At 48.2% G+C, this 25467-nt stretch overlaps 1 protein-coding gene across 1 annotated transcript in view; it reads right to left on the minus strand.

The window, feature by feature from the left end:
- Positions 1-873: 873 nt before the first annotated feature.
- Positions 874-25467, minus strand: part of NSRP1 (nuclear speckle splicing regulatory protein 1) — a 469150-nt gene continuing 444556 nt past the window's right edge. Inside the window, exon 7 of the mRNA XM_069615252.1 lies at positions 874-3131. Within this exon, the coding sequence (XP_069471353.1) occupies positions 1976-3131 (1156 nt within the window). The 3' untranslated portion in view covers positions 874-1975. The remainder of the gene's footprint in view (positions 3132-25467) is intronic.

Here is a 25467-nt window from a genome sequence, read left to right on the forward strand (position 1 = left end):
ACCCTTGAGGGGCGCAGACGAATCCGACACGGGTCCCCGTTGATCGGATGGAGAGTCGGTGGAGCTTGAGGCTCTTTTGACCGAAAAAAACGAAGTTTTTGAGAAAAAACGTGAAAAAATAGCACTAACGCTCGAGAGCAATAGCACGAGGATCCCAACACATGAACGTGCGGTAAAAATCTGAAGATGGCTGCCAGAGGCGGTGCTTAGGTAGAGGGCAGTCATTGGCTGTGGTCAGTATGACGCAGAGACCAGTGATTGGTTATTACTACGAAAGACAGATCAGAAACGAAACTGATACTGGTTTTTTTCTTTACCGAGGATTCCCAGCCTGACGACGGGGAATATTCATGAGCATGTGAATCCATGCCAGACCCCATGCTGGAGAAGTAAGTAAATGCTGCCAGGCATGCTTGCATGCCAGGAAGCGTTTACTTTTAATTTGCTCGCATGGCAAGTGGCGTTCAAAATTACAATTAAACTCTGCGTTTAATTTCAATACTGAACACTGCTTACCATGCCCGCATGGTAATCAGTGTTCAAAATTACAAGCAAGCATGTCTGGCATGGTTAAATTGCAATTGTAAACACTGCCTGCTATGGATCCCTATGGGGTCTGGTGGTGCATAAAGCAGGTGGACTTCATAGAGATCTCCAGCATTTACATCGGCATAAAAATACATGCAGATGCTGCAGCATTTGTATGGCGGAGCTCAGAATCAGGCCCTTGGTTGGAAATAAAGATACTTCATACATTTATTTTCTTTGCCGAGTTTTTAGAACTGTATTTGTTTGAACCTACATTAAGATAATACAGGCATTACTGTTTCTATAGCTAGTCCATGGCATTACTACAGACAAAAAGCGCACAAGTGAATCTTTCAGGAATTTTATTTCAGCAAGTAAGTACATGGAGAACCAAAACACGCAAACGTTTTCACGGCTGTAGAGCCGAGTTATGCAGTGGGAAAAATATGGACTACACAACAGGTAAACAACGTTGGAAATTCTCCATCCGCTGCAGTGTACGACAAAAGCTGCTTGCATTTGCACCCTGTTTTATTCCCTTAGATCAGAGGCAATGTATTATATGTCTGCAGTATTGCAATGCGAGAAATCAAACAGAGGCTAGGCTTGTTCTGAACCATCCTTTGCCTCTCGGAAGCCTCTATCCAGAACTTAACCAGGACTCTTAAAATGTTGAGACCTTATGGTAATGGTCTGCACTGATACAATGTGAATATGGGTTTCTAAGTAAACTATGACAGGGAAGGCGATGATAAAACGGAAGACTGAGGGAAAACTCTCATCCACAAACAGGGCCTGGACTCTCGCATCTTTAGCATCAAGAGGGAAGGTAAAAGGAGTGTGGAGAAAGCCCAATACAAATTACCGGACAAGCGCTGCATTGGAGAATGTGTCTCTGCTTTTTGGAATTGCAAAGTTCAAGTCTAGAACTTTAAAAGTATTGAAGTCACATTTTAAACAGGAGCGTATACAAGCTACCCAAATGGGGACACATGCATTTTGAGATGATTGGAGCATATTTCACCACTGCCCCACCAGTAACCCAAATCACAAACTTTAGTACAGCATACATTTCTAGATGCTTGTATATACCGGGAGCTTTTTTTAAATCTTCTCAGTTGCCTTAAGGGACAGGAATATTTTAGATCCTCTCACTCTTAGTATGAACATCATTTAGAGGCTTCAGTGGGAAGGATCTCCTTTGTGGGCGAATACACATCGAACAAAACTGTCCACACATCTAATCATAAGCACAAAATGGAGGAAGCAGCATAGGTAGGTCAACACACTACTAATTTTAAGAAAAATAAAACAATAAGTTGGACGGTTGATTTCTTCAATTATTGAGAGGAGTGGCAAAACACATCAAACCACTCTGTCTAACTTTCCTTGACTTTACAAGCAAAAAAACCTTCCAACCATTTGTTTCTGTCCAGTGCACACTGCTCTAATCTTCCTCCTTCTCAATGTAGGGCTTGGTGCTAACTCGAGCCATTTGCCTAGCGAGATACCGGTCCCTTGCAGACACCACAGTCTCTTCACTGCTGCGCTTTGCAAACTTGTTTCTGTTCTCTGCTGAGTCTTCTGTTTGCCTTGATCCCAATGCCTCATCCTCCTCCCCTTCTGCCTCCTTGCGTTTCATTTCAGGCAGTCCTTCAAGATGTGAACTACTTTCTGTACTGACTTTACCTTCCTCCTCACTCTCTACCACTTTGTGTCCTCCTGTGATAGACAGTTGGTCATCAAGCATGCCAATTTCCTGGACTGGTGGTTTCTCCTTTGCCAAATCTTTTTCTAGAACAGACTCGTTTGTCTGTTTCTTTTCTCCATCACTAAATGACTCTCCCTCCTTTCTTGCAAACTGTGGACACTCCCCTTTCTGGTCATCAAGCTTTTTCCAGTCTTTCTCAGCTCGCTCTTTCTTCTCTGCTTTTGACTGCTCCTCCCGTTCCCTGTGTTTCTCACCTCTATCCTTTTCCTTTCCATTTCTTGGTCGCTCCCTCTCAGAATGCTTATCATCCCGGTCTTTATCTCGCTTTCGATCCTTTTCGGACTTCTCCTTCTTGTCTTTGGTGCGAGACCGGCCCTCTGCCTCATCCCGCTTGCGGGACTCACCCTTGCTGCTGTGCCTGTGCCGTTCTCCTTTTTCCCTGTGCCGCTCCTTCTCTGGCTGGTCTCCTCGATCTCTCTTCTCATGATCCCTTTCCTTGTGCTGTCGCTCTTTCTTGCTGCTTGAACCGCCTTCGCCCTTCTCCTTCTTGTGGCGTTTTTTTGGCTCCTTTGGGCTATGCTTTTCTACCCAATGGGTACCCCTTTCCTCGCTCGATGACCTGGACTGCTTTTGGCCCTGGTTACCTTTTGAGTCCTCTTCGTCACTGGCTGAGCTATCCCTTCCTTCCTTCTTTTTGTCAAGCTCCTGGATGTCTTCTGGTGATTCCACCTTCAATTCTATGTCATTGTTGATACCTCCTAAATTGACGTCAGCATCTGGGGTCTCCTCTTTCTTCACAATGACTTCCTTGACTGCCTCCTTTTTCTCAACAAGAGTTGGTTCTACTGGGTTTGGCTCATCAGCATATCCTTTGGGCTTCTCTTCCTTAACCCTGTAAGCAAATAAAGAAAAAGAAGTTAAGGTAGTTAATCACAACTCGGAAATTAACAGAAACTGTAAAACATCACATTGACACTGGGGTGGCATTTGCAGTTTTAAATCCTCGAAAAGGCAGTGAGTGGCATTGTATGTTGATCATGTTTTTTAGCTCAAGTAAAACTATGCCATTTTGTTGGCATACTTTGAGAATCTATCTTGCACAAATAGAGGTATCACTCATGTTGTATAATTAGCCATGATGCAAAAAGCACTACAAAAAACAGATGGTTATTGCCCTCAATAATCACTTCTGATAATTGCCTCTGTGTTACTTCTTAATTCACTTAAGGTGCCTCCGGTGGGCTTAGTCAAACAATTGGATGAGTAAAAGTGTCCTTTGTCTCAATAGCAACAAACTAAATGCTGTGCTACATGGTACCTGCCCAATTCACCAGGGCCATTTTGCTGAAATTGGTGAATATCCATTTTATCACTTTTTAAGGGGGCATTGCAGGTATATATTGTAATGGGACTTTAGGGTCATGGATGTGGGATTAGAGGGTCAGAAAAGGGTGTTATGGGGGGTTTCCCCCATAAAGAAAAGGCAGCAAAAAAATGCAGTGAAATAGCCATCATAGGACATGCATTCCCTCATGTGAATCCCTTCTAGTCAAACTCTCGCTACCTCCGACTTTCTCCCACAGCTTCCTACTCATCTACAGAACCCCTTGTTATGATAGACATTTCTCAAACAACCTCTGTTATTCTGTAGCCACTATTCAAGTAAATCACCCCTCTCTGACTCTCCTAGGAGACTTCAATATCTGGTTGGACATTCCCGCCAACCGCATGACCCATCCACTGTTCGATAGTCTAGATGCACTCAACCTCTCCCTTCATATGAACGGTCCAACCCACTCATGCCCAGCATAGATAATAAAGGATGCAGCTAGAGATCTAGCCCCTTTTATCTCCAAACTGATAAACTCCTCATTTAAAGCTAATACAGTACCGGCCAATCTTAAAGAATCATGGGTCCTCCCATAACTCAAAAAACAAACGCTGGATCCCACTATCCCCACAAATTACAGACCCATTACCACTGTGCATTTCTTCTTAGAATTTTAGATAAAGCTGTTTACATACAAATCCAGGACTATCTGGAAGCCAACCACCTACTTGGCTCACGACAATCGGGCTTCCACCCTCTCCATGGCACTGAAACAGCGCTGCTAGAACTTAAGACACAAATTGAAGAACTAAAGGATAATGGAAAAATGGCTCTGCTACTCCTACTAGACTTGTCGGCAGCGTTCGACTTGGTGGATCATGCAGTGTTATGCAACCATCTCCAATCTGCCGCCAACTTCTCGAAAGAGCCTATAGCTTGGGTCCAATCCTTCTTATCTAACCGGACCATGAGAGTCTTCTCTACTTCAGCCTCTGCCGACCCCATCTAAATAACCTCCGGGGTCCCACAAGGCTCTTGCGTTTCTCCGACTATGTATAATATCTTCACCAAGCCTCTGTTTGACAAGTTGGACAGACTGGGTGTCACCTACACTAACTATGCAGATGACACACAGATCCTCATACCCCTTTCGGGCAACTTTGAGACGAACTCAGCCTTGGTGAATAAGATATACACCCTTATTCAGGCACGGATGGCATCCCATGGCCTCTGCCTCAATGACGAAAAAGAACAAGTTACTCTCTTACCTGGTAACGTTCTTTCGATGGGATGGTCTGACGACGTATTCCATATCTATGACAGTAATCACCACAGCTGTGCTGCTTCGGAAAATCGTCTGCATCCTGCGTCGATGACGTCTATATGCCGCCCTCGAGGACCTCCTCCGACGGCCGACGTCACTGGATGTTATAAGTAGGACGGACGACGCCCGTAGCCTCAGTTGTAGTTTTTTCCCAGAACGTGTGCCATCAGTCTTCTGCCAGTCTGACACACAAAGCCTTGCGGAAACGTAAGCTGCAATCGCATAAGAAATTCTGTAGCAGGGAAGGCAGGGAGGGAGCGATATGGAATACGTAGTCGGACCATCCCATCGAAAGAACGTTACCAGGTAAGAGAGTAACTTGTTCTTCGAGGGGATTCGGTCCTTCGACGTATTCCATATCTATGACAGACTCCCAAAGCAGTACCAGGTGGGAAAAGAATTTAGAAAACAGAAATTTAGAATGCCCAATCAAATTGCGGAGTAAAGGACCGCCTTGCCAAAGGCCAGATCCTGCCCCCGGATGGAATCGAGGGAGTAGTGACGTACAAAAGTATTTACCGAAGCCCAGGTGGCTGCATCACAGATGTTACGAATAGGAACACCACTCTGTAGGGCAGTAGAGGCAGCCATACCCCTGGTAGAATGGGCCCGTAAAACAACCGGTAACACTCAGAGATAGCCAAAATAATTCAGCGAGACAAAGTCTGTTTCGTCACAGCTTGTCCCAAACGCCTTCCAGCGTAGCCAATGAAGAGTTGCTCGTCCACTCTGACCCGGGACATGCGTGAAATATAAAAGCTTAACGCCCTCCTAGGATCAAGCCTATGGAGCCTCTCCTCTTCCTTACCAGGATGTGGAGGAGGATAAAACGCCGGAAGAACAACCTTCTGGCCTAAATGAAATTCCGACACCACCTGCGGCAGAAAGGAAGGACGAACTCTAAGGACAACCCTGTCCTTATGAAACACGGTGAAGGGTGGCTTAACTGAAAGTGCCTGTAACTCACTCACTCTGCGAGCGGAAGTGACCGCAACCAAAAATACAGGTTTAAGAGTTAACAGTCTCAAAGGGCAGGAATGCAAAGGCTCAAACGGAGCAGCCATCAGAAACTTGAGAACAAGGTTCAAATCGCAACCTGGCACCTGGAAAGGTGACGGAGGGAAAACATTAGTGAGCCCTTTCAGAAACTGAGAAATTAAAGGAATTTTAAAATAGGAACACTCTTCAGACGAGCGTTTAAATATGGACAGCGCCGCCAGGTAACCTTTAACGGTACCCACTTGTAAGCCCCTGTGGGCCAAAGAAAGCAAAAAAGACAGAACCATGGGAATGTCACATGCAAAAGGATCCACATTCTGAACCCTGCACCAGTCGCAGAACTTACACCAACGGCAACGGTACAGGGACTTTGTTGCTGGCCGTCTGGCCGAGAGCAACACCTCCATCACGTCTTCAGGGAGGTCCCAATCCTTATACCGCAACCTTTCAGAAACCAAGCGTGAAGGTTGAGGGATCTGACCTCTGGATGGAGAACCTGACCCCCCTCCCGTGAGAGCAGATCATCTTGGTAGGGAAGACGATGTGGAGTGCAGATGGACAAGTCGAGAAGGTCCGGGTACCACGTCCTCCGGGCCCACGCCGGAGCAATGAGGATCATCCGGGAACCGAACCTCCGTAGTACTTGCGGGATGATGGGGACTGGAGGAAACGCGTACAGCAGTGGGAATGACCACTCCACCATGAACGTGTCTCCTAAGGCTCCGTTTGGAGGAAATTCCCGCGAGCAGAACCTTTCGCACTTCCGGTTGACACTGGAGGCGAAGAGATCCACTTGAGGGGTCCCCCAAAGGGCAAAGATCTCCAGGAGAATCTCCTGAGCCAACTCCCTCTTGTGAGAGATCTCACTCTGACTGCTCAAAGCGTCAGCCGTCTCGTTTTCGTCTCCGGCCAGATGAACTGCCGAGATCGAAACTTCCTGCTAGATTGCCCAGAACCAGAGCTGCATCCCCTCCCTGCACAGAGGAACTGACCCTGCCCCCCCCCCTTTTTGTTGAGGTAGTGCATGGCCACAGTGTTGTCCGTTAGGATCAGGACATTCTTCCCTCGCACAGTCGACAGAAAAGCCTTCAGGGCTAGCCTGACAGCCCTCAGCTCCAACATATTGATATGGAGTCTGGACTCCGACGGAGACCAACGACCGCCTACTGTCAACTCGTTGGCATGAGCTCCCCATCCTGTGAGGGATGCGTCCGTCACGATCGTCACCTCCGGCTAGGGCAGCCAAAAAGGAGCCCCCTTCATCAGATTGTCTTCGACGGCCCACCACAGAAGATCCTGGGCGACCGAGGACGGCACCTGAACAGGGTCCGACATCCTGCCGGAGGACTGAGACTACTGGAGCTTGAGTGCCCATTGCAAAGATCTCATCCGCAACCTGGCCTCTGGCAACAGAAGAATGCAGGATGCCATGAGGCTGAGCAATCTCAAGAACTCGAACGCTGGGAGACTCTGGGCAAGCTGAAACTTGTCCACCATCTGCTGAATGTGAAGAGCCCTCACCTGGGGTGGAAAACACAGCCCCAGGGACGTGTCGAGCACCGCTCCGATGTACTGGAGCTTCTGAGTTGGTGTCAAATGGGACTTCTTTAAGTTGAGGGAGAAGCCCAGCTTGTGGAGGGAGTGGCAGGTGACCGACAGATGATCCAGGACTTGCTCGGAAGAGCGTGCCCTGATCAACCAATCGTCCAGGTAGGGGTAGACGTGAATCCCCCCTTTCCTGAGGTGCGCTGCCACCACTACCATGAGCTTGGTGAAGACCCTCGGGGCAGAGGTCAATCCGAACGGCAGGACCAGAAACTGAAAGTGCGAGTCGCCAACCGCGAACCTCAGGTACTTCTTGTGCTTTGGATGTATCGGCACATGAAAATAAGCGTCCTGAAGTCGAGAGACACCAACCAGTCCTGAAGTTGAAGGGCCTGGAGGACTTGAGAGTAACCATCTTGAACTTGTCCTTCCTGAGGAGTTTGTTCAACCCCCCGAAAGTCCATGATGGGTCTCAATCCCCCGTCTTTCTTGGAAATAAAAAAATAAGGGGAATACCATCCCTTGTTCCTCTCCGCTACAGGCACAAGTTCTATGGCGCCTTTCTCCAGCAGGGCTGAATTTCCTGCGCAAGGAGCGGATCCGGACTCTTCAAAGAGAGATTCCCCAGTGGATTGTCTTGAGGCCTCTGCCGGAAAGGAAGACAGTAGCCGTGGGTTATGATCTCCAGAACCCACACATCTGAAGTAATGGCGCACCACTCTGCAAGATGCTGCGCCAGCCATCCCCTAACCGGCGAACCATGGGACATGGCCTCATGACTGAGCTGAAGCAGCTGCAGCATTGCCTGAGGGCAAAGAGGCAATTGCCTGAGCGGCCTTGGCACCTCGAGTACCTTGCTTTTCACTCCTACGGTGGCCTCTTTGACTGGCAGCTCTTCTCGCTTTATGAGTAATAACGGAAGGAACCTCCCCTCCATTGCTGTCCCCTAGGACGAAAAGGCACAGGTTGTCTAACTGCAGCGCCCAATGACTTTGCTGCAGCTTTTGAGGTCTGCAACCTCTCAAGGCTCTAGTCAGCCTTGCTGCCAAAAAGAGGTTCCCCGTCAAAGGGCATGTTGAGGAGCCGGGCCTGCACATCAGGAGCAAACCCCCGACTTCCGCAACCACGTCAACCTGCGTATCACGGTGCTCGCCACCATGGATCGGCTGACGCAATCAGCCATGTCCAAACCCGACTGAACGCCTCACACATGACATCCTTGCCATCCTGAACCATGGCAAGGAAACCATCCCATTCGCCCCCTTCGGGAATATGTTCAGCCGCCAAGGAAACACAGTTCCACAGAGTGTGCGTGAAACGTGACAAGGCACATATGGAGTTGGCCGCCTGAAGCGCCAGACCCCCAGCAGAAAACACTTTCTTTGCCCAGCCATCAAAACGCTTGTCGTCCCTATCAGGAGGGATGGTAGGATACAACGCCTGCTTTGCCGGGGCCATAGCCGCCTGCACCACAAAACTCTCCGGAGTAGGGTGCTTGGACAAGTAGCAGGGGTCGCTACTGGCTGGGCGGTATTTTCGCGGCAAAGACTTGCCCACTGCCGGGAGACTCTCCGGAGCAGTCCAAGCCGCCGCCGCCACCCTCCTCTGTAGAGCCATATGAAACGGCAGTACCGGGTCAGTTGGTGGACCAAGGTCGAGGATACCTGTAAGGTCATCATGAAGAAACTCCCCCGGGGGAGCAGACCATCCCAAGTACTCGGTGACCCTCGACATAAGGCGCCGATACGAGGAGTCGGCATGAGTGCCAGGATCAGGCCTACAAAACTCCACCTCCGGAGAGGTGTCCAGCCCACTAGCATCGTGCAGGGACTGCCTCAGGTCCTCAAATTGGCTATGGCCCGAGAGAATCTCGTCTGGCACCGTATTAGGAACCATGCCATCATCAGAGCCCTCATCCACCTCTGAAATAAACTCAAGATGGCGGCAAGAAGGCACAGAATGTGAACCAAAGCCATCCTTGACCTTGGCCAGAGCCTTTCTAGGGGGTTCCACCAAGCCTCGGGGTACCCCCGTCGACACAGCCTCGAAAGGCGTCGAGTGAATCAGAGTTAAACGCGGCGCCGACAGCATTGACGGCGCCGACACAGTCCTCGAGGCCGGGGGCCCGAGCGTGTCCTTCAACGGTGGGAGCACCGATGGCGTTGACGACTTCTTCGAAGGCGGGGCCTCGAAAGAGTCAGTCGACGACCTTGGCGCCACCGGCGTCGACTCCTTCCGTGAAGACACCACAGGTTCACACGGTCTCGAGCGCGTCGAGGACAGGGTCCTGGACCGGGCATGACGAGAAAGATTCCCCTTGTCCGAGCGGGACATCTCCCGCGAATTGTGACGACCACCCGAGCCCGAAGGCGTGCGAGCAGTGTCTCTCGACCGATCACGACTGACCCCACTCAGAGGCACGGACGGACCAGTGCCCTGCGATTCGAGAATCGCGAACATTTTCTTCCCGTCGCATGCTTGGTGGGGTAAGCGACCCGCCGACAAGCGGAGTCCTCGGAAGAGGACGGGGAAGGCGACCGATGCCGGCGCTTCCGGGAGTGCCTCGAAGAGGCAGAGAAGTGGCGAGACCGACTCCGGGACCGAGACCCGCTGGACTTCCGACGACGACACGGAGAGTCGCCCCTCGAATCATCCGGCGAAAGCCCGCAGACGTCGACTTTCGGGGCTTGGACACCTTACCTCCCCGCACTTCTTTAAGACCGGACGCGGTGTGGAAGACGAGGTAGACATCCTCACGAAGAAAGACTTCACAATACCAAACAGGTTCGAAAGAACCGAGAAAGAACAAGAACTCCAAAGAGTCGAGGTGCGCCGAGATCTCTGAAGCAACCACGATCGCGGAAAAAATGGAACTGAGGCTACGGGAGTTGTGCGTCCTACTTATAACATCCAGTGACGTCGGCCGACGGAGGAGGTCCTTGAGGGCGGCGTATCGACGCAGACGCCGAAGATTTTCCAAAGCAGCACAGCTGTGGTGATTACTGTCATAGATATGGAATACATCGGAGGACCCAATCCCCTCGAAACAGAGTTACTAATCTTAGGCTCTGAAGCCAACATCCAAAAACTCAGCCCAAACTACACAACCTTTAACATTGATAACAACCCTATCAAGGTGATGTCTGTAGTCAAAACCTTAGGATTCTATTTGGACTCCTCTCTCACTCTCAAAAAGCAAGTCAACTCACTGGCCTCATCCACAACTTATACTTGCAAACTTACCAGAGCGTCTAGGACATATCTCTCGAGAGCTAGCTGCACCACACTTGCCAATGCTCTTATTATGTCAAGATTAGATTACTGTAATGCCCTGTGCTCAGGAGCCAATAAATATATTACAGACAAAATTCAAAGACTGCAGAATAACGCCCTGAGGGCAGCATTGAACATCCCTTACAGAGAGCATATTACCCAATTCAGGAAAGAGATGAACTGGCTGAAAATAACAGACATAATCCTCCTCAAAACATCATCCCTCACCTCCAAATGCCTGAATAACCTAGCTCCTCCATACCTAATGGATAAAATTAATAGGAGAACAGCTACCCGTCCATCGAGATCTGCTAATTCATCCATGTTAGAAATTCCTAGGTTCAAACGTTCGACAGCAGGAGGAACCAGCTTCCCAGTCAAAGCTGCGCAATGTTGGAACAAATTACCAATCGACCTCAGACTAGAACAACCTAAATTTAGACACAAGATACTCAAGTGGCTACACACCAACGACACCTAACTGACGACTTACACCTCTACCTATCTGGCCCAAACTCGACCGCTGCTTTTTAGCCAAATCACATTGTACTTTGATTAACCGTGTACGCATGGTTGTCTGCTTTGTCATATTTGTATGTACCATGAACACACGTTGGCGCAGATAGGCAAGGCTGCACATACATATGTGTATATGTACTTATGCACACACAGATACTTATGTTAACGTGTCCTGACTCACCAAGACTACTACTATGTATTTGATGTACCCCGTGTATCTTGTATTTCGTCCCTACTGCAATAACCTGCTCTACAGATTCACCAAGACCATTGCTATGCACTTGATGTATCTGTTTTCTTGTACTCTGCTCCTATTGCAATTACCTGCTCTAAGGATTGCTTCCTTGTACTTTAACTAAGCTTTAAGATTTCCTGTTTCTGTTGCGCCCGTCTACCTAAGGGCTTGGTGTGCATTACCAAATAAACAAAAACTCAAGGGGGCACACCCTTGATGCAATCGTCAGCTCCCATGACCTGATTAATCTATTCCCCCCCCCCAAACCACTCATCTGGTCCGATCACTTTGTCATCCCTTTCTCCATCCTCACCCCTGCCCATCCTCCTAGACCCCCCCCACCCCCCTGGATGCCTTCCAAGACCACAAACGCTGGAAGTAAAGATCCTTCCTGACCTTACCAAAGCCCTACTCCTTAGATCCACTACAACGCCCCCCCCCCAGACAGATCCTTAACCATCGACTCTTTCGACTCTTGGCTCAATGAATCATTAATTCCTCTAACCCCCTCGTGCCCCGCTTCCTCACGCAATGGACCATTCCCCAAATGGTTCACGGCCGAACTGAGGAACGCCAAAAAAAACAAAATAACTATGGAACGCAAATGGCGAGCATCGAAACCCGATCTCAGCAGATCCACTTTCGCATTGCACCATCGTAACTACAAAGCTGAAATCCGGAAAGCCAAAAAAAGCCTATTACAACAAACTAATTCTCAACTGTGGAAACCGCAGCAAAGAACTCCATAGAATCATATCTGAATTCGTCAAACCCACTTGCACCTCTACCCAATCAGCCCCATCTCAATCACTCTGTGACTCCCTCTCCCTGCACTTTTACACCACCGCTCATGAGAGGACAACCCCCCCTTAACAACAAACTTTCCCTCCTCTCCCCCGCCCGCAACAACCGACCAATCCAACAGCCTCCAACACCCAATTCCCCCACCTTCGATTCCTTCAGACCCATCTCCAGAGACAAGTTTCTAGACCTACTATCTGCTAGCAAACAGTATGGCTCCCTCCTTGACTCCTGCCCCGCCTCTGTCCTAAAATAAATATTCTCGTCTACCTGTGCAGGAAAACATGCAAGAACCATACTAAATGACTCCCTCAGCTCTGTCATCTTCCCCTATAACTTAAAAATTGCTCATGTCAAGCCTCTTCTTAAAAAGCCATCCCTCGACCCCCTTGACCCTAAAAACTACAGACACATCTCAAACACCAGATTCCTTGCAACACTACCGAACAGCATACTCCTAGTTTAACGCCTTTGTTGAATCCAACAACCTCCTTGACCCCGCACAATCAGGCTTCAGACCACAACATGGAACCAAAACCACTCTGACCTCGATCTGGGATGATCTTAAGGTCACTGCAGACTGAAGGATGCGCTGCACTAATTCCCCTCGACCTCTCTGCAGCCTTTGACACGATTATTTTTTTTATTTTTTTATTTTATTGGTTTAAATTCAAACCTTTAAAATATTACAAATAACATACAATCCCCAACACAGCTCCCTCCCAACCTCCATCCCTTCCTTGTCTCATTTTAATCAATATGTCCTGTTCATCTGGCTATTGCATCAATCTCTTATCCTGCAGTTCATTGCCAGCCTTTAGTCTTGCGTCAATCACTACTAGGAAGGATGTCATAGGCATTTTTAGTTTCATGTCACTGCCATTCCACATACGCCCCCCACCATTCTTCCGCGCATAACGTCAGATGGTCCTCACTCCAACGTGCCAAGTGAATAGAGCGCTCATCTTTCAATTTTGGACAAAACAATACCAAATGTTTAAGCGATTCAGTTACGCTCTTACAGAATCTGCACGAGAGATTAACACCAGCATTGCAGGCCCAATCGCTGGACTGCTCTTTGGTTTGTAGAGCATTTAAGCGAAACAGCATAAACAGTCTCCATGCCTTGGGATTTGGAAATAGCTGCTGATATTTTTGTTGCACATTAAAACCTCTTGCCTCAGCAGGAGCATGCTCCATTGATCTCGCAACTGGTCTCTCTTTACATGTAGCTTCCCAATGTGTTCTCCACATCTTTATTTTTGCTGCTGAGGGATTTGCATGGAGAGTTTCGACGCTGATGTCACATTCCAACAGCAGATCTTCACAGCATTTTACCCACCGGGCAACAATGTCCTTTCCATCCGATGAGGCATTGTGTAGTAAACGGAACTGCAAAATTCCCTCGTCACCTCTAGTTTTACGATACAATGCCAATAGATTCCAACTAATCCGAGCGTGCAAAGAAATCAGAGCTAATTCATATCTTATACACGCTGTTGATATGCCTGGTGGCAGACTTAAGGCTTTAGTCCAAAGCACATGTTCTAACGAAGCCCAATTCTTAGGTGAACATCCAAAGGCATTCTCGGCTCCAAAAGTTAGTATTGGTGAAACTTTCTGTTCATAGAAGTCTCGCACAGGTCGCATTGAACATTTTCCAAACTTTCTGTGCAGAATTAATGCCTGACATGCCAATTGGCCACATTTCCTTTTAGATTCAAGTACTCATGGCGCGTCGCAAATGCTGGAATTTAGCGTCATACCTAGGTACTTTACACTTTTTACTATGCAAAGTGACTCCTGGCCTAACTTCCATGCAAACTTACAACCCTTTGCATTTTGTCTCTTTCTCAAGTTATGCAACCCCAGGATTTCGCTCTTAGCTGCATTAATCTTCATGTTATTTGTAGTTACATACTTCTGGACTGCCTCAAGTTTTCGTTGTAACCCAATCGGGGTTACGTCCAGAATAACTACATCATCAGCATACAAAATACAGCTTATTTTAGATGACTGGAGCCTAGGTTGAAAAGACCTCACCAAGTTTATTGAATCACCAATGTCTGAAATAAACAAGCTGAATATTGCTGCAGCCAACGGGCAACCCTGTTTCACCCCCTTGTGTGTCCTAATTTGAGATGACAGTGTGCCTGTGTGATCTAGACGAATAGAAATAGACGTTTCTGTATGCAGTACTTTGATACCCTGTGTTAAACCAACAGGACAGCCCCACACCTCCAGCTTTTGCCACAAAAGCTCTCTATCAATCATATCAAAAGCACATGAGAAATCCACAAAGGCAAGGTAAACGGGGGTATCCATACGGATAGCTTCCATCTTTAATAGGTTCAGGATTAACAGATTCAAAGAACATCCCACGTGTTTCACAAATCCTGTTTGTCGTTCATCAACTCTATTTGCTGATTGATTTGACACGATTAACCACTCAATCCTCCTTGACCATTTCCACTCCCTTGGAATCCATGGCACTGCTCTCAAGTGGATCGCCTCCTTCCTCAGCAACAGGAAACAAAATAACCCTCCTCTCCCCTTTTGTCTCAGCTGCTCGCAAGGCGCATGTCTATCTGCTCTCCTAATCAACCTCTATATGTCCACTCTTCCTGGAATCAACTGCTTGCACAACATATCGTGCTACAACTACGCTGACGATACCCAAATCATCCTTAAAATCCACAATTCGGACACCAACCCCCAGCCCCACCACAAAGCCTGTCTTCTAGATGTTGACCGATGGATGACAATAAAACCACCTCCTCCTAAACCCCACTAAAACCGAAATCATGGTGTGCGGCAACACTGCCCTTCTATCTCATCCACTTCCCTGGCCCCCGTCCCTGGGATAAACCCCCCCCCAACCCTCCTCCGACACTGTAAAAAACCTAGGCTGCACTATGGACTCTGGCCTAACCCTCTCCCGTCAGATCAACAATGTGTTTAGATGTTGCCCCTACCATCTCATCTCAGACACCTCTTTCCTTACCTCCCCTTCCCGAACAGACTTGCCGCTGTTATGTCTATTGTAATGTTGAGGCTGGACTATGCCAACTCCCTATACCTAGGAGTCCCAGCTTACCTTCTTAATAAACTCCAAAGAGTGCAAAACGCTGCTGCTAAACTATGCCTCACCATAGGTCCAAGAGACCTCTCCAGCTCCCTGAACCATCCACTGGCTTCCAGTCGGACGAAGGGCCTCTTTGAAGACCCTGTGCATCACTCACTGTGCAGTACACAAGACCGGCCCATTATACATGCAAGAAAAGATAAAACCATACCTCCCACCCGCACCCTAAGATCAAGCACTGCCCGCCTTTTAGTGATCCCAACCACTAACTCTGTCAGGATTGGAGGATCCGCCTTCTCAGCCTTGGCCCTGACTGTGGAACTTGCTTACCCCTCATATTCGACACACCCAAGACTATAGGACATTCTGCAAAGCTCTAAAAACGTAACACCAATAACCATAACACCAATATCAACCTTCTGAAGCCATTACATTTCGAACAACCCAATGACTAAATACACAATGGAACTCTTAACCACGTCATCAATGAATACGCCCATTCATTTGGCTATAAAAAACCGTATTCCTGAAATGCAGAAAAACAATCTCCTTGGGTCATAACTCCTCGCAATCCCCATGATGCTGCTGTGTCCCCCAGCCTGTTTGGTCCATGTTGTCGCTGTGTGTCCCCGCCCCCGGACTCCCCGTCATATTGCTGTGTACCCTCTGGTCCCTGTGATGTCTCTATGTAATACCCAGCCCCTTTTGTGAATACACTGTGTTCCCCTGCCCACTGGCCCCAGTGTACTCATTGTTACCCCTCTGGCCCCCGTGCTGTTGACATATGCCCAACCCCCTTCTGTGCCCCTTTGGTCCCCCGTCCTGTCGCTGTGTTCCCAGACCCTCTAGCTCCTTGTGCTGTCATAGTGTTCCCCCTTTGGTCCCCTGTGCTGTCACTGTTCGACAACACCTCTAGTTCCCGTGATGACGCTGTGTGCCCCTTTGTGCCCTGTTTGTCGCTGCGTACCCCTGCCCACTTGTTCCCCGTGATGTCGCTATGTATCCCTCTGTATGCCCACCCCTCTAGTCCCCGTGATGTTGCTGTGTGCCACTCTTGGCCCATGTGTCGCTATGTATCCCTCTGGCCTCCCATCCTGTCACTGTAAACCCAGCCATCTCTAGTCCCTGTGATGTCCCCGAGTGCCCCTACCCCCTCCAGGTCCTGTGTTGTTGCTGCGTATACCTTCCCCTCTGGTTGCCCCGCCGCATCCCCCTCTGGCCCCTGTCCCTGCGCTGTCCCTATGTGCCCCTAACCCTCCAGCCCCCGTGATGTCGATGCACACCTCTGCCCCTCTGGTCCCCTGTGATGTTGATGTTCACCCCAGCCCCATATTTCCCCTCGATGTCACTGTATACCCACAACCCCTTATGCCCCCACGTTTCACTGTTGCCCTGACCATCTAGTCACTGCGCCCAAACCACCGGTCCACTATGTTGCCGACAACACCTCTAGTTCCTGTGATGTCGCTGTGCTTCTTTGTGCCCGTGTGTCGCTATGTATCCCTCTGGCAACCCGTCCTGTTGCTGTAGGCCCAGCCCCCTCCAGCTCCTGTTTCGTCGCTGCATACGGCTGCCCCCCCCCGGTCCCTCGCCGCGTATGCCTCTGGCCCCTGACTGTGGTCCCAAAGGGTGTGCATACCCACAACCCCTTAGGTCACCCGTTTCACTGTTGCCCAGACCATTTCGTCACTATGCCCCAAACCGCCAGTGCATGGTATGCCGAGTGCAAGTCCCTATGATGTCCCTATGTGCCCCTACCCCTCAAACCCCATGTTGTCGATGCATACCCCTCCCCTTTGGTCCCCGTGATATCACTGTTTACTCCTGCCCCTCATTTCCCCTCGATGTCACTGTGTACCCACAACCCCTTAGGGCCCCATGTTTCACTGTTGCCCTGATCATCTCGTCACTATGCCCCCAAACCGCCGGTCCACTATGATGCCAATGTGTGCACTGCCCCTTGGCTCCCCACGGTATCACTATGCACCCCAGCCTCCCACCTGGTCCCCTAAGATGTTGCAGTATACCCATGCCCCTCTCGTGTCCCACGTAGTCGCTCTGTGCCCCAGCCTCCTCTGGTCCCCCTTGATGTAATTGTATACCCCCAGCCCCTCTGGTCCTGTGATGTTGCTCTGTACCTCTGGCCCTTGCATGCTTGCTGTTTGACCCTACCCCGGTCCCCTGCAATGTCGCTGTGTACCCAGCCCCTACAGTCCTCGTGTACTGTTCCCAGGAATGCCCTCCTGTCCGTGCCTTAGCAGTCTGGAAGTCTCTAGACTGAGTGATGTAGCTAGCCATCACATTCGCGCTGCCCATGGCCTGTGGGAGTGTGTCTGCGTTCTCCCTGGTTCCCTCCCTTGCCATCGAGCGATTCGAAGCGCATTGTGCTTAGGTGCTTTGTGGATGAACCATGATATCATATCACTAGGCTTACTCTCTACTCTACAGCATCACACAATTAGAGTACAGCTATACCCCTCGATAAATTCGACCGATCTGCTCACATACAACACTACTCCATGAACACCTCATCACTCTAATAAAACACAGCTATATCCCATCACAAACCGGCCTAGCTGTACACATAAGAGTCCTATAGGCCTAACGCAGCCAGAACCCAGTCTGGGTGTCCACCCACCAGACTGCACACATTCAACTGATATCATCACCACCACAACTAATGCCAGGAGGCAGCTACCATCAAGCAATTTCATCAGCTGCACACATAACTGGTGCACCCACGCACCCTACAACACTTACTCTCTCTACTGACCTGACTGCGGTCCAGAGGGTGTGCCTACCCACAACACCCTAGGTCGGCATGTTTCACTCTTGCCCAGACCATCTCGTCACTGTACCTAAACCGCTCGTCCCATAAGATATCGTAGTGTACCCATGCCCCTCTTGTGTCCCCATGTAGTCGTTGTGTGCCCAGCCCCCCTTGATGTCTCTGTATAGCCTCAGCCCTCTATTCCTGTGATGCCTCTCTGTACCTCTTGCCCTACTTGGCCCCACCGCAATGTCGCTGTGTACCCAGCCCCTCCGGTCCCCATGTATCATTCCCAGGCATGCACTCCTGTCTGTGCCTAGCATATGCACAGTCTAGTTTCTCCAGACCGAGTGCAGAAGCTAGTCTTCACATTCATGCTGCCAACGGCCTGTGCGAGTGCCTTGCATTCTACCTCGTTTCCTCCCCGTCATCTAGCGCTTTCGAAGCACATTGTGCTTAGACGCTTTGTGGACAAACCATCATATCATATCAATACGCTTACTCTCTACTCTACACCATCACACAATTCGAATACAGCTATATCCCATGACAAACCGGCCTAGCTGCACACTTAAGCGTGCTACCGGCCAAACACAGCCAGAACCCAGTCTGAGTGTCCACCCAGCAGACTGCACACATTAAACTGATGATATCACCACCACACCTAACGGTAGGAAGCAACTACCATCAGGCAATTACATCAGCTGTACACAACTGGTGCACCCATGCCCCCTACAACGCTTAATCTCTCTACTGACCTGGACTGTGGTCCCCGAGGGCATTCAACCTACCAGCGCTTTGAGGTCATACCAATGATATATAGAGCGCTATATAAATGCCAAATACCATAACATAACATAGCGAGTTGTACTAGATCTGGGCTGCACAGCCAGAAACAGATTTAGGATGCCATGTGATTCAGAAAATCTTACAAACAAGTAATTGAGCAGACCTAATCAGATCACTGGCTAAGGCATAGCTCACCTATTGAGCAATGTTTACTGAGGCTGTCAAACCAAGTTGGTGTCTGTACTGTGAAAAGGCAGAATCAGGAAGCAAGACTAGGTCTGAATCTGATAAAACAATATAATATTAAGTCCACCTTTAAAGTTCTTGAGTGCGCAGAGCGGATGAGTGCGCAGAGCGGATGAGTGCGCAGAGCGGATGAGTGCGCAGAGCGGATGAGTGCGCAGAGCGGATGAGTGCGCAGAGCGGATGAGTGCGCAGAGCGGATGAGTGCGCAGAGCGGATGAGTGCGCAGAGCGGATGAGTGCGCAGAGCGGATGAGTGCGCAGAGGGGATGAGTGCGCAGAGGGGATGAGTGCGCAGAGGGGATGAGTGCGCAGAGGGGATGAGTGCGCAGAGGGGATGAGTGCGCAGAGCGGATGAGTGCGCAGAGCGGATGAGTGCGCAGAGCGGATGAGTGCGCAGAGCGGATGAGTGCGCAGAGGGGATGAGTGCGCAGAGGGGATGAGTGCGTAGGACAGAAGAGTACGTAGAGCGCGTGAGTAAACAGAGCAGACGAGTGCGTAGAGCGGACAAGTGCGTAGAGCGGACGATTATGTAGTGCGGATGAGTGTGTAGTGCGGATGAGTGTGTAGTGCGGATGAGCGCGTGGTGCGGATGAGCGCGTAGTGCGGATGGCTGATACTAATGGCTCCGAGCGCCTGAAACGGTCGTAAATGGGTAGAACAGTCTGAGTACATAGAACGGAGGGAATACATGGAACCTTTGGAGTGAGCTTGACCGCAAACACCTAAGATAAACCACCCTATTCACATCTCCACGCTTACTCTCTTCCTTACACCACCACTCATCTAGACCACAGCGATACTATGACACCATTCGGTATTGCTGTTCTCATACCATCATTTTGCCTCATACTTCCCATCACCCTATCTAAACACTGCTGGTTATACACCTTCCAGCCTAGGCGTTCTCCTCAGGCCTAACGCAGCCAGTATCGGTCTGGATAACAACCTGCCAGAACGAACACATACCATTGATCTCTCAACCACCACACCTACCGCTAAGAAGCAGCTATCGCACGAAGACCACACCAGCTGCACACATATCTGGTGCTCACACGTGCCTTTTGACTCCCTCTACCTCTCTCTCTCTACTGACTTGAACTTCGGTTCCCGAGGGCGATCAACCTACCAGCGCCTTGAGACCATACCATAAGGCGCTATATAAATGCAAAATAACATAACATTGGCTCCCTGTGATCTAAAGAATCAAGTTCAATATTCCATGCATCTTGCATTGGGCTTTCATGAATAATGGCCCAAGATTTCTCCAATAGCTTGCCAAGTGCTAAGTGCCAACTGTATACTGTCATTTCTGCATCTCACATAACACCTGCCAGAAAAAGTCCGATGTCAAAAAGACAAGAGGAAAACCCTAGGAGTGCAAGGCCTCAAACTTTGGAATGATCCAACTCTGGGGATGTAACAAACCAACCGAACTAGCACACATTCAGAAAGATGCTTATAAAGAACTGTTTGAGGATATATTGCTCTCTATAAACAGTATTAGATGTGATTCACAATGAAAGCCAAGTTACCCTTCTAGCACAATGAAGGAAAAACCGATCACCTTACCAACACCGCCCTTATTTACCCATCCTATTACACCCATAAGCTAACTGCAGCCTGAGAAGGCGAGTGTGTGCCCTGTGGCCGTAATTGTGAGACCAGCTTTATTTGCCTGAATAGTGCATTTTCTCTGTAATTAAGCAACCTTGGCGTACCCACTTATGTGTGTTCGCTCCACTCCTGACTCCCACCACAGCCCGACTGCTGAACTCAACAGGGCAGACCCATAGGCTAGGGGCCCAGAAGCAAAGGGCAGCTCCTGCAGTAGCAGCTCCAGACCGTGTTTTGCCAGTGTTCACCTGTGGAGCCTCCAGCTCAGCCGTCAACCAGCAGCAACTGACAAGGTAAGCGAGGTCCAGGCAGGTGGAACAGCCACTACTGATCCCCATTAAACTGTTTCACCACTCTTTATTATCTAAAAGCTTGTAGTGTGCTGCAGGTAGCCCACGGTTCTATGTAACCATATCTGAAATTTACGCCAATTTGTGTTAGTTATGCATTTAGCCATGTGTCAAACTTTGATAGAATTGTGAAGATTAACCATGCATCTCACCTAAAGTGAAATGTCAAGTTTAGCCATGCGTCCCATTCAAATAGAATTGTAATGCTTAGCCATGCATCACACATGGATAAAGTTGTGAGGTTCAGTCATGCGTCACACCTAGATAGAATTGTGATGTTTAGCCATGCATCAGACTAGGAGCGAATTATGAATATTATGCATAGAATTATGAAGTTTAGCCATGCATCAGACTTGGATAGAATTGTGAAGATTAGCCACGCGTCCCATTCAGATAGAATTGAGCAGATCAACCATGCATTACTGACAAGTTGAGAAGTTTTGTGGCATTAAAAGAAAGGAAAGGGTGGGCTTTACAAATATCATAGAGATGGAAAAAACAGGTCCGAGCTGTATCCAAAATGTGTAGAGAAAAAGGGAGAGGAAACAAAAGTGACAACAAGGTTGGGTGGATGGAGAAGAAAGGAGAAAGAAGGGTGGTAACAAAGGAGGTAGAGGGGGTAAGGCAGGAGGAAGTGATGTGGCTGGAAAGAAAAATACTTCAGTTTTGGCTGGGTTGTGGCAGAGAAAGTGAGAATTCATCCAGGGATGGATGGCAGAGACAGATAGAAAGAGTAGTGTGTAGAGAATCAGAATCAGAGAGGGCTCAGAAGGAAATAAAGATGTCAGCGTAGATGTTGCATGAAAGTTTTTATATGGCAAGGAGAGAGGACTTGGAATAATGCAGAGAAAAGACAAAGGGCCTACGAAAGAGCCCAAAGAACCCCCAAATTGGAGAGGTTGGAAGACTGGAGGTTGCCGCCAGTCTGTTTTCCAACTTGGGGATGAAATGCTTCCAACCCAAGAGACACAGAAGATCCTATCTTTGAGGTAGCAGTGACAGACTGATAACCTAGGGTAAGAGAGCTTGGTAAGAATAGTAGGATGATCAACAGAGGCAAAAGCAGTAGACAGAACTAAGAGGACAAGAATCAAAGCAAGTTTGGCATGAACAGCAGAGAGTATAGAGTTATAAACATGAAGATGGGCAGTCTCAGTAGAATAAGAAGGACGAAAACCACACATGAAATGGCAGAGGGTTGGCCCAGAAAAGAAGAGACTTGCACATAGATGAAGTGCTCAAGTACTTTAGAGGGAAAAGGAGGAAAATAGGGTGGGAATTCCAAAACAGGGGGGTGGGGGGGCCTGGGAAATTCTCTAACAGCACGAACACAGCCCATTGACTTGTTCTTGGGTGGATGGCCCCTGGGAGAGTCTCAACCACGTCTTTAGCTCACTGTTCTTTTCACAGAGAAGACATTTCCCCACATATCAGTTTTTGTCCTGCCCAGGGGCAGTCCAGCACCGAAATGCTAGGCAATTCTCCTCTGAACAAGAATACCACAGCAACCACATACACATGTTTCAACCTTGTTGGGCATTATCAGTGAGGTGAAGCTGTGCCTCTCTAAGAGCAGTGAGCAAGGGGTCCACGTCTGGAGTCCCCTGGTAACTTAGGGTGAGACCTAAAGTTACTTGGTATGCAAAACAGAGGGGGGGGGGGTTCTGGGAAACTCTCTACCAGCACGAACACAGCCCATTGACTTGTTCTTGGGTGGATGGCACCTGGGAGAGTCTCAACCACGTCTTTAGCTCACTGTTTTTTTCACAGAGAAGACATTTCACAGGGTAGAACCAAATGATATGAAGGGAAAAAGCAGTTGGATGAGCTTGTGTTAAGAAGGGAGCAGTGTCAGTATCAGGAAGGTGAAAGAGCATAAAGTAGTGTCAATGAAGAGGGCAATAGAGGGGAAGAGGGGAAATTGTAGTGGGATGAAGAGGGAGAAAGAGGAGTGGAGATGAGAATTTAGACGTGAAATAGTTGGACCAAAAAAAAAAAAAATATGAACACAGAAGTCTACACACTGAACTTCAAACTGTGCTTGAAAATCACTAGCAGTGTATACATCTTTTGAGCAGCATAAAAGTGTGTTAATACAGCAATGAAATGTATAAAAATAGAAATTAAATTCTAAACTACCAGCAAACTACAAACAGTAAAAATTGGGGGCAGCCAGGGTGAAGCAGGAGACTTTAGGATGGCCCAGAGGTGTTGCAAGGGGTGAGTGCGTGGCACTGGCAGATTGTCTTTGTCATTAATTTACCTTAATCCAATTAAATACAGATTGTATTACAATGCCAAAGGATGCACACCCTCAGCTGATTATATGTTCTAGTGTTATAAAATAACTTCTGCCACTCATAAAACATTCCAACAAACCATTTTCCCATACACACATGAATTTGCACCAGAAGAAACCATTGCTTTCCTAAACTTCCATGTCACCCAGACAACAAATCATTAGAATAACAGTATTCAAGAGCCACGTCTATTCCATGTTTTCAGGATAGCCATCCAAAAGACATTTGCCCATTCTGTGTGAAACCAAAGGAACCTCTTTTTCATAGTATCTGACCTTGCCCCTAAAAGGTATAGACTTGCCTGAAATAGAAGACAATGCCCCTGCTACAGAAGTTACAAGCAGAATTTTAGTATATCAACTCGCATTGAAAGATATTTTAGGCTTGGATGAAGATCCGATGGCTGCCCTGATTAAAGACAACTTTAGATGCACTATGGGACCCTATGGTATTCCCCAATTAAAAATACTAGGGATTGTTTAGGGAAGTAAGGGAGATATTTTGGGATGCAAGAAGGGAGGCAATGGTGGGTAACCCGGATAAACACACCATGCTGTCCTGACAATGTCTAAGCTTAAATTATCAATGTTTCTGCTACATCCAAACCTCCTAAAACAACCAGCTTCAGCCATATAGAAGTTTGTCCTAACACCACTGTCCTGTAAGTGATACAGCAAATCTTGAAAAAGAGAAGGACAATGAAGAGATGAGAATAACGTGATGAATGATGCAATGAAGGAGAAGGACTATGATGGACGACGACTGTGACGAAGGAGCAGGACTGTGATGAATAAGGACTGTGGCGAAGAAGGATTGTGGCGAATAAGGACGACTGTGGCAATGGAGAACTATGACGAATGACAAGGATTTATCAGAAGAACTATGATGACAGGGGACAGTGACAGAGAACTGATGAAGGAGGGGACTTTAATTAATGTTGAGAACTGTAACAAATGGGGAGGACTGCAATGAAGAGTGTGGTCTGTGAGAAAGGGGGATAACTCTAATGAATGGGGTGGATTGTGAAGACGAAAGGCTACGACGATGGGGGACAGATGATGGAGGAAGAACAAAGAATGTCACAAATGACTGATAAAGGAAAAATACTGATGAAGAGGGACTGTAACAGAGAAAGACTGACAGGAGGACTGCTAGAATGTAGGAACACTATGGCAAAGGAGAATTGTGACAAAGGACTGGCATAAAAAAAAACTTTGGTGAAGGAGGACTGAAATGAAGGACTGTGACATAGTTCTGATGAAGGAGGAGGGATGTGATGAAGGGGAAAACTGTGCCGAAGAATTTAGGAAGAAGTCGGACTGAGGAAGGACTATGATGAAGTAGTTCTGCGACAAAGGCAAACTAGGGTGAGAAAAAAGGAATATGATGACAGACTGTTATTAAGGCCTGTAAAATTGAACTGTCAGAACTCAAGCCCATACATTTTTTGCTCAGCTTACACCATACAGCATTCAACATACATTACAGAGAAATTCAGACTGGAGCTGTATCAGGAGTGTTGGAAGCCACAACCTAAACATTGTGGACTACACTTGACAGACAAAGGAGGAAGACTGTGGCAAAGGAGGACATAGGAAGGAGTGAGAACTGTGATTTAGGAAGGACCATGATCTCTGGCAAAGGAGAAGGTCTTTGTTGAACAAGGAGGACTATGATGAGAGACTGTAAAGAATGACTTAACGAAACAGGGATACTGTGACAATGAGATGTGATGATGGAAAAGTAATTTGATGAAGGAGAGGAACTGACCAAGTATAAGGACTGTGATAAAAGAGAAAGACTGTGACGAAAAAAAAATGTGATGAAAGAGAAGGAATGAGCAAGAAGCTCCATCCGTCAACCGAGGAGAATGACTATGGCAAAGAAGGACTGCGACCATGGAGAAAGACTGTGAAGCAGTAGAATAAATGTGAAGAAGGACTGTCGCCGACCTTATTACTACTCACAAGGCAGAAGCGATCCTCATCACTTAGGCCTTCTTCCCCTTCCTCCTCCTCCTCCTCCTCCTCCCGTGTCTTTGTCATCCTC

This window comes from Ambystoma mexicanum, chromosome 9 (assembly GCF_040938575.1).
Source record: "Ambystoma mexicanum isolate Mex_15411 chromosome 9, UKY_AmexF1_1, whole genome shotgun sequence".
Lineage (NCBI taxonomy): Eukaryota > Metazoa > Chordata > Amphibia > Caudata > Ambystomatidae > Ambystoma > Ambystoma mexicanum.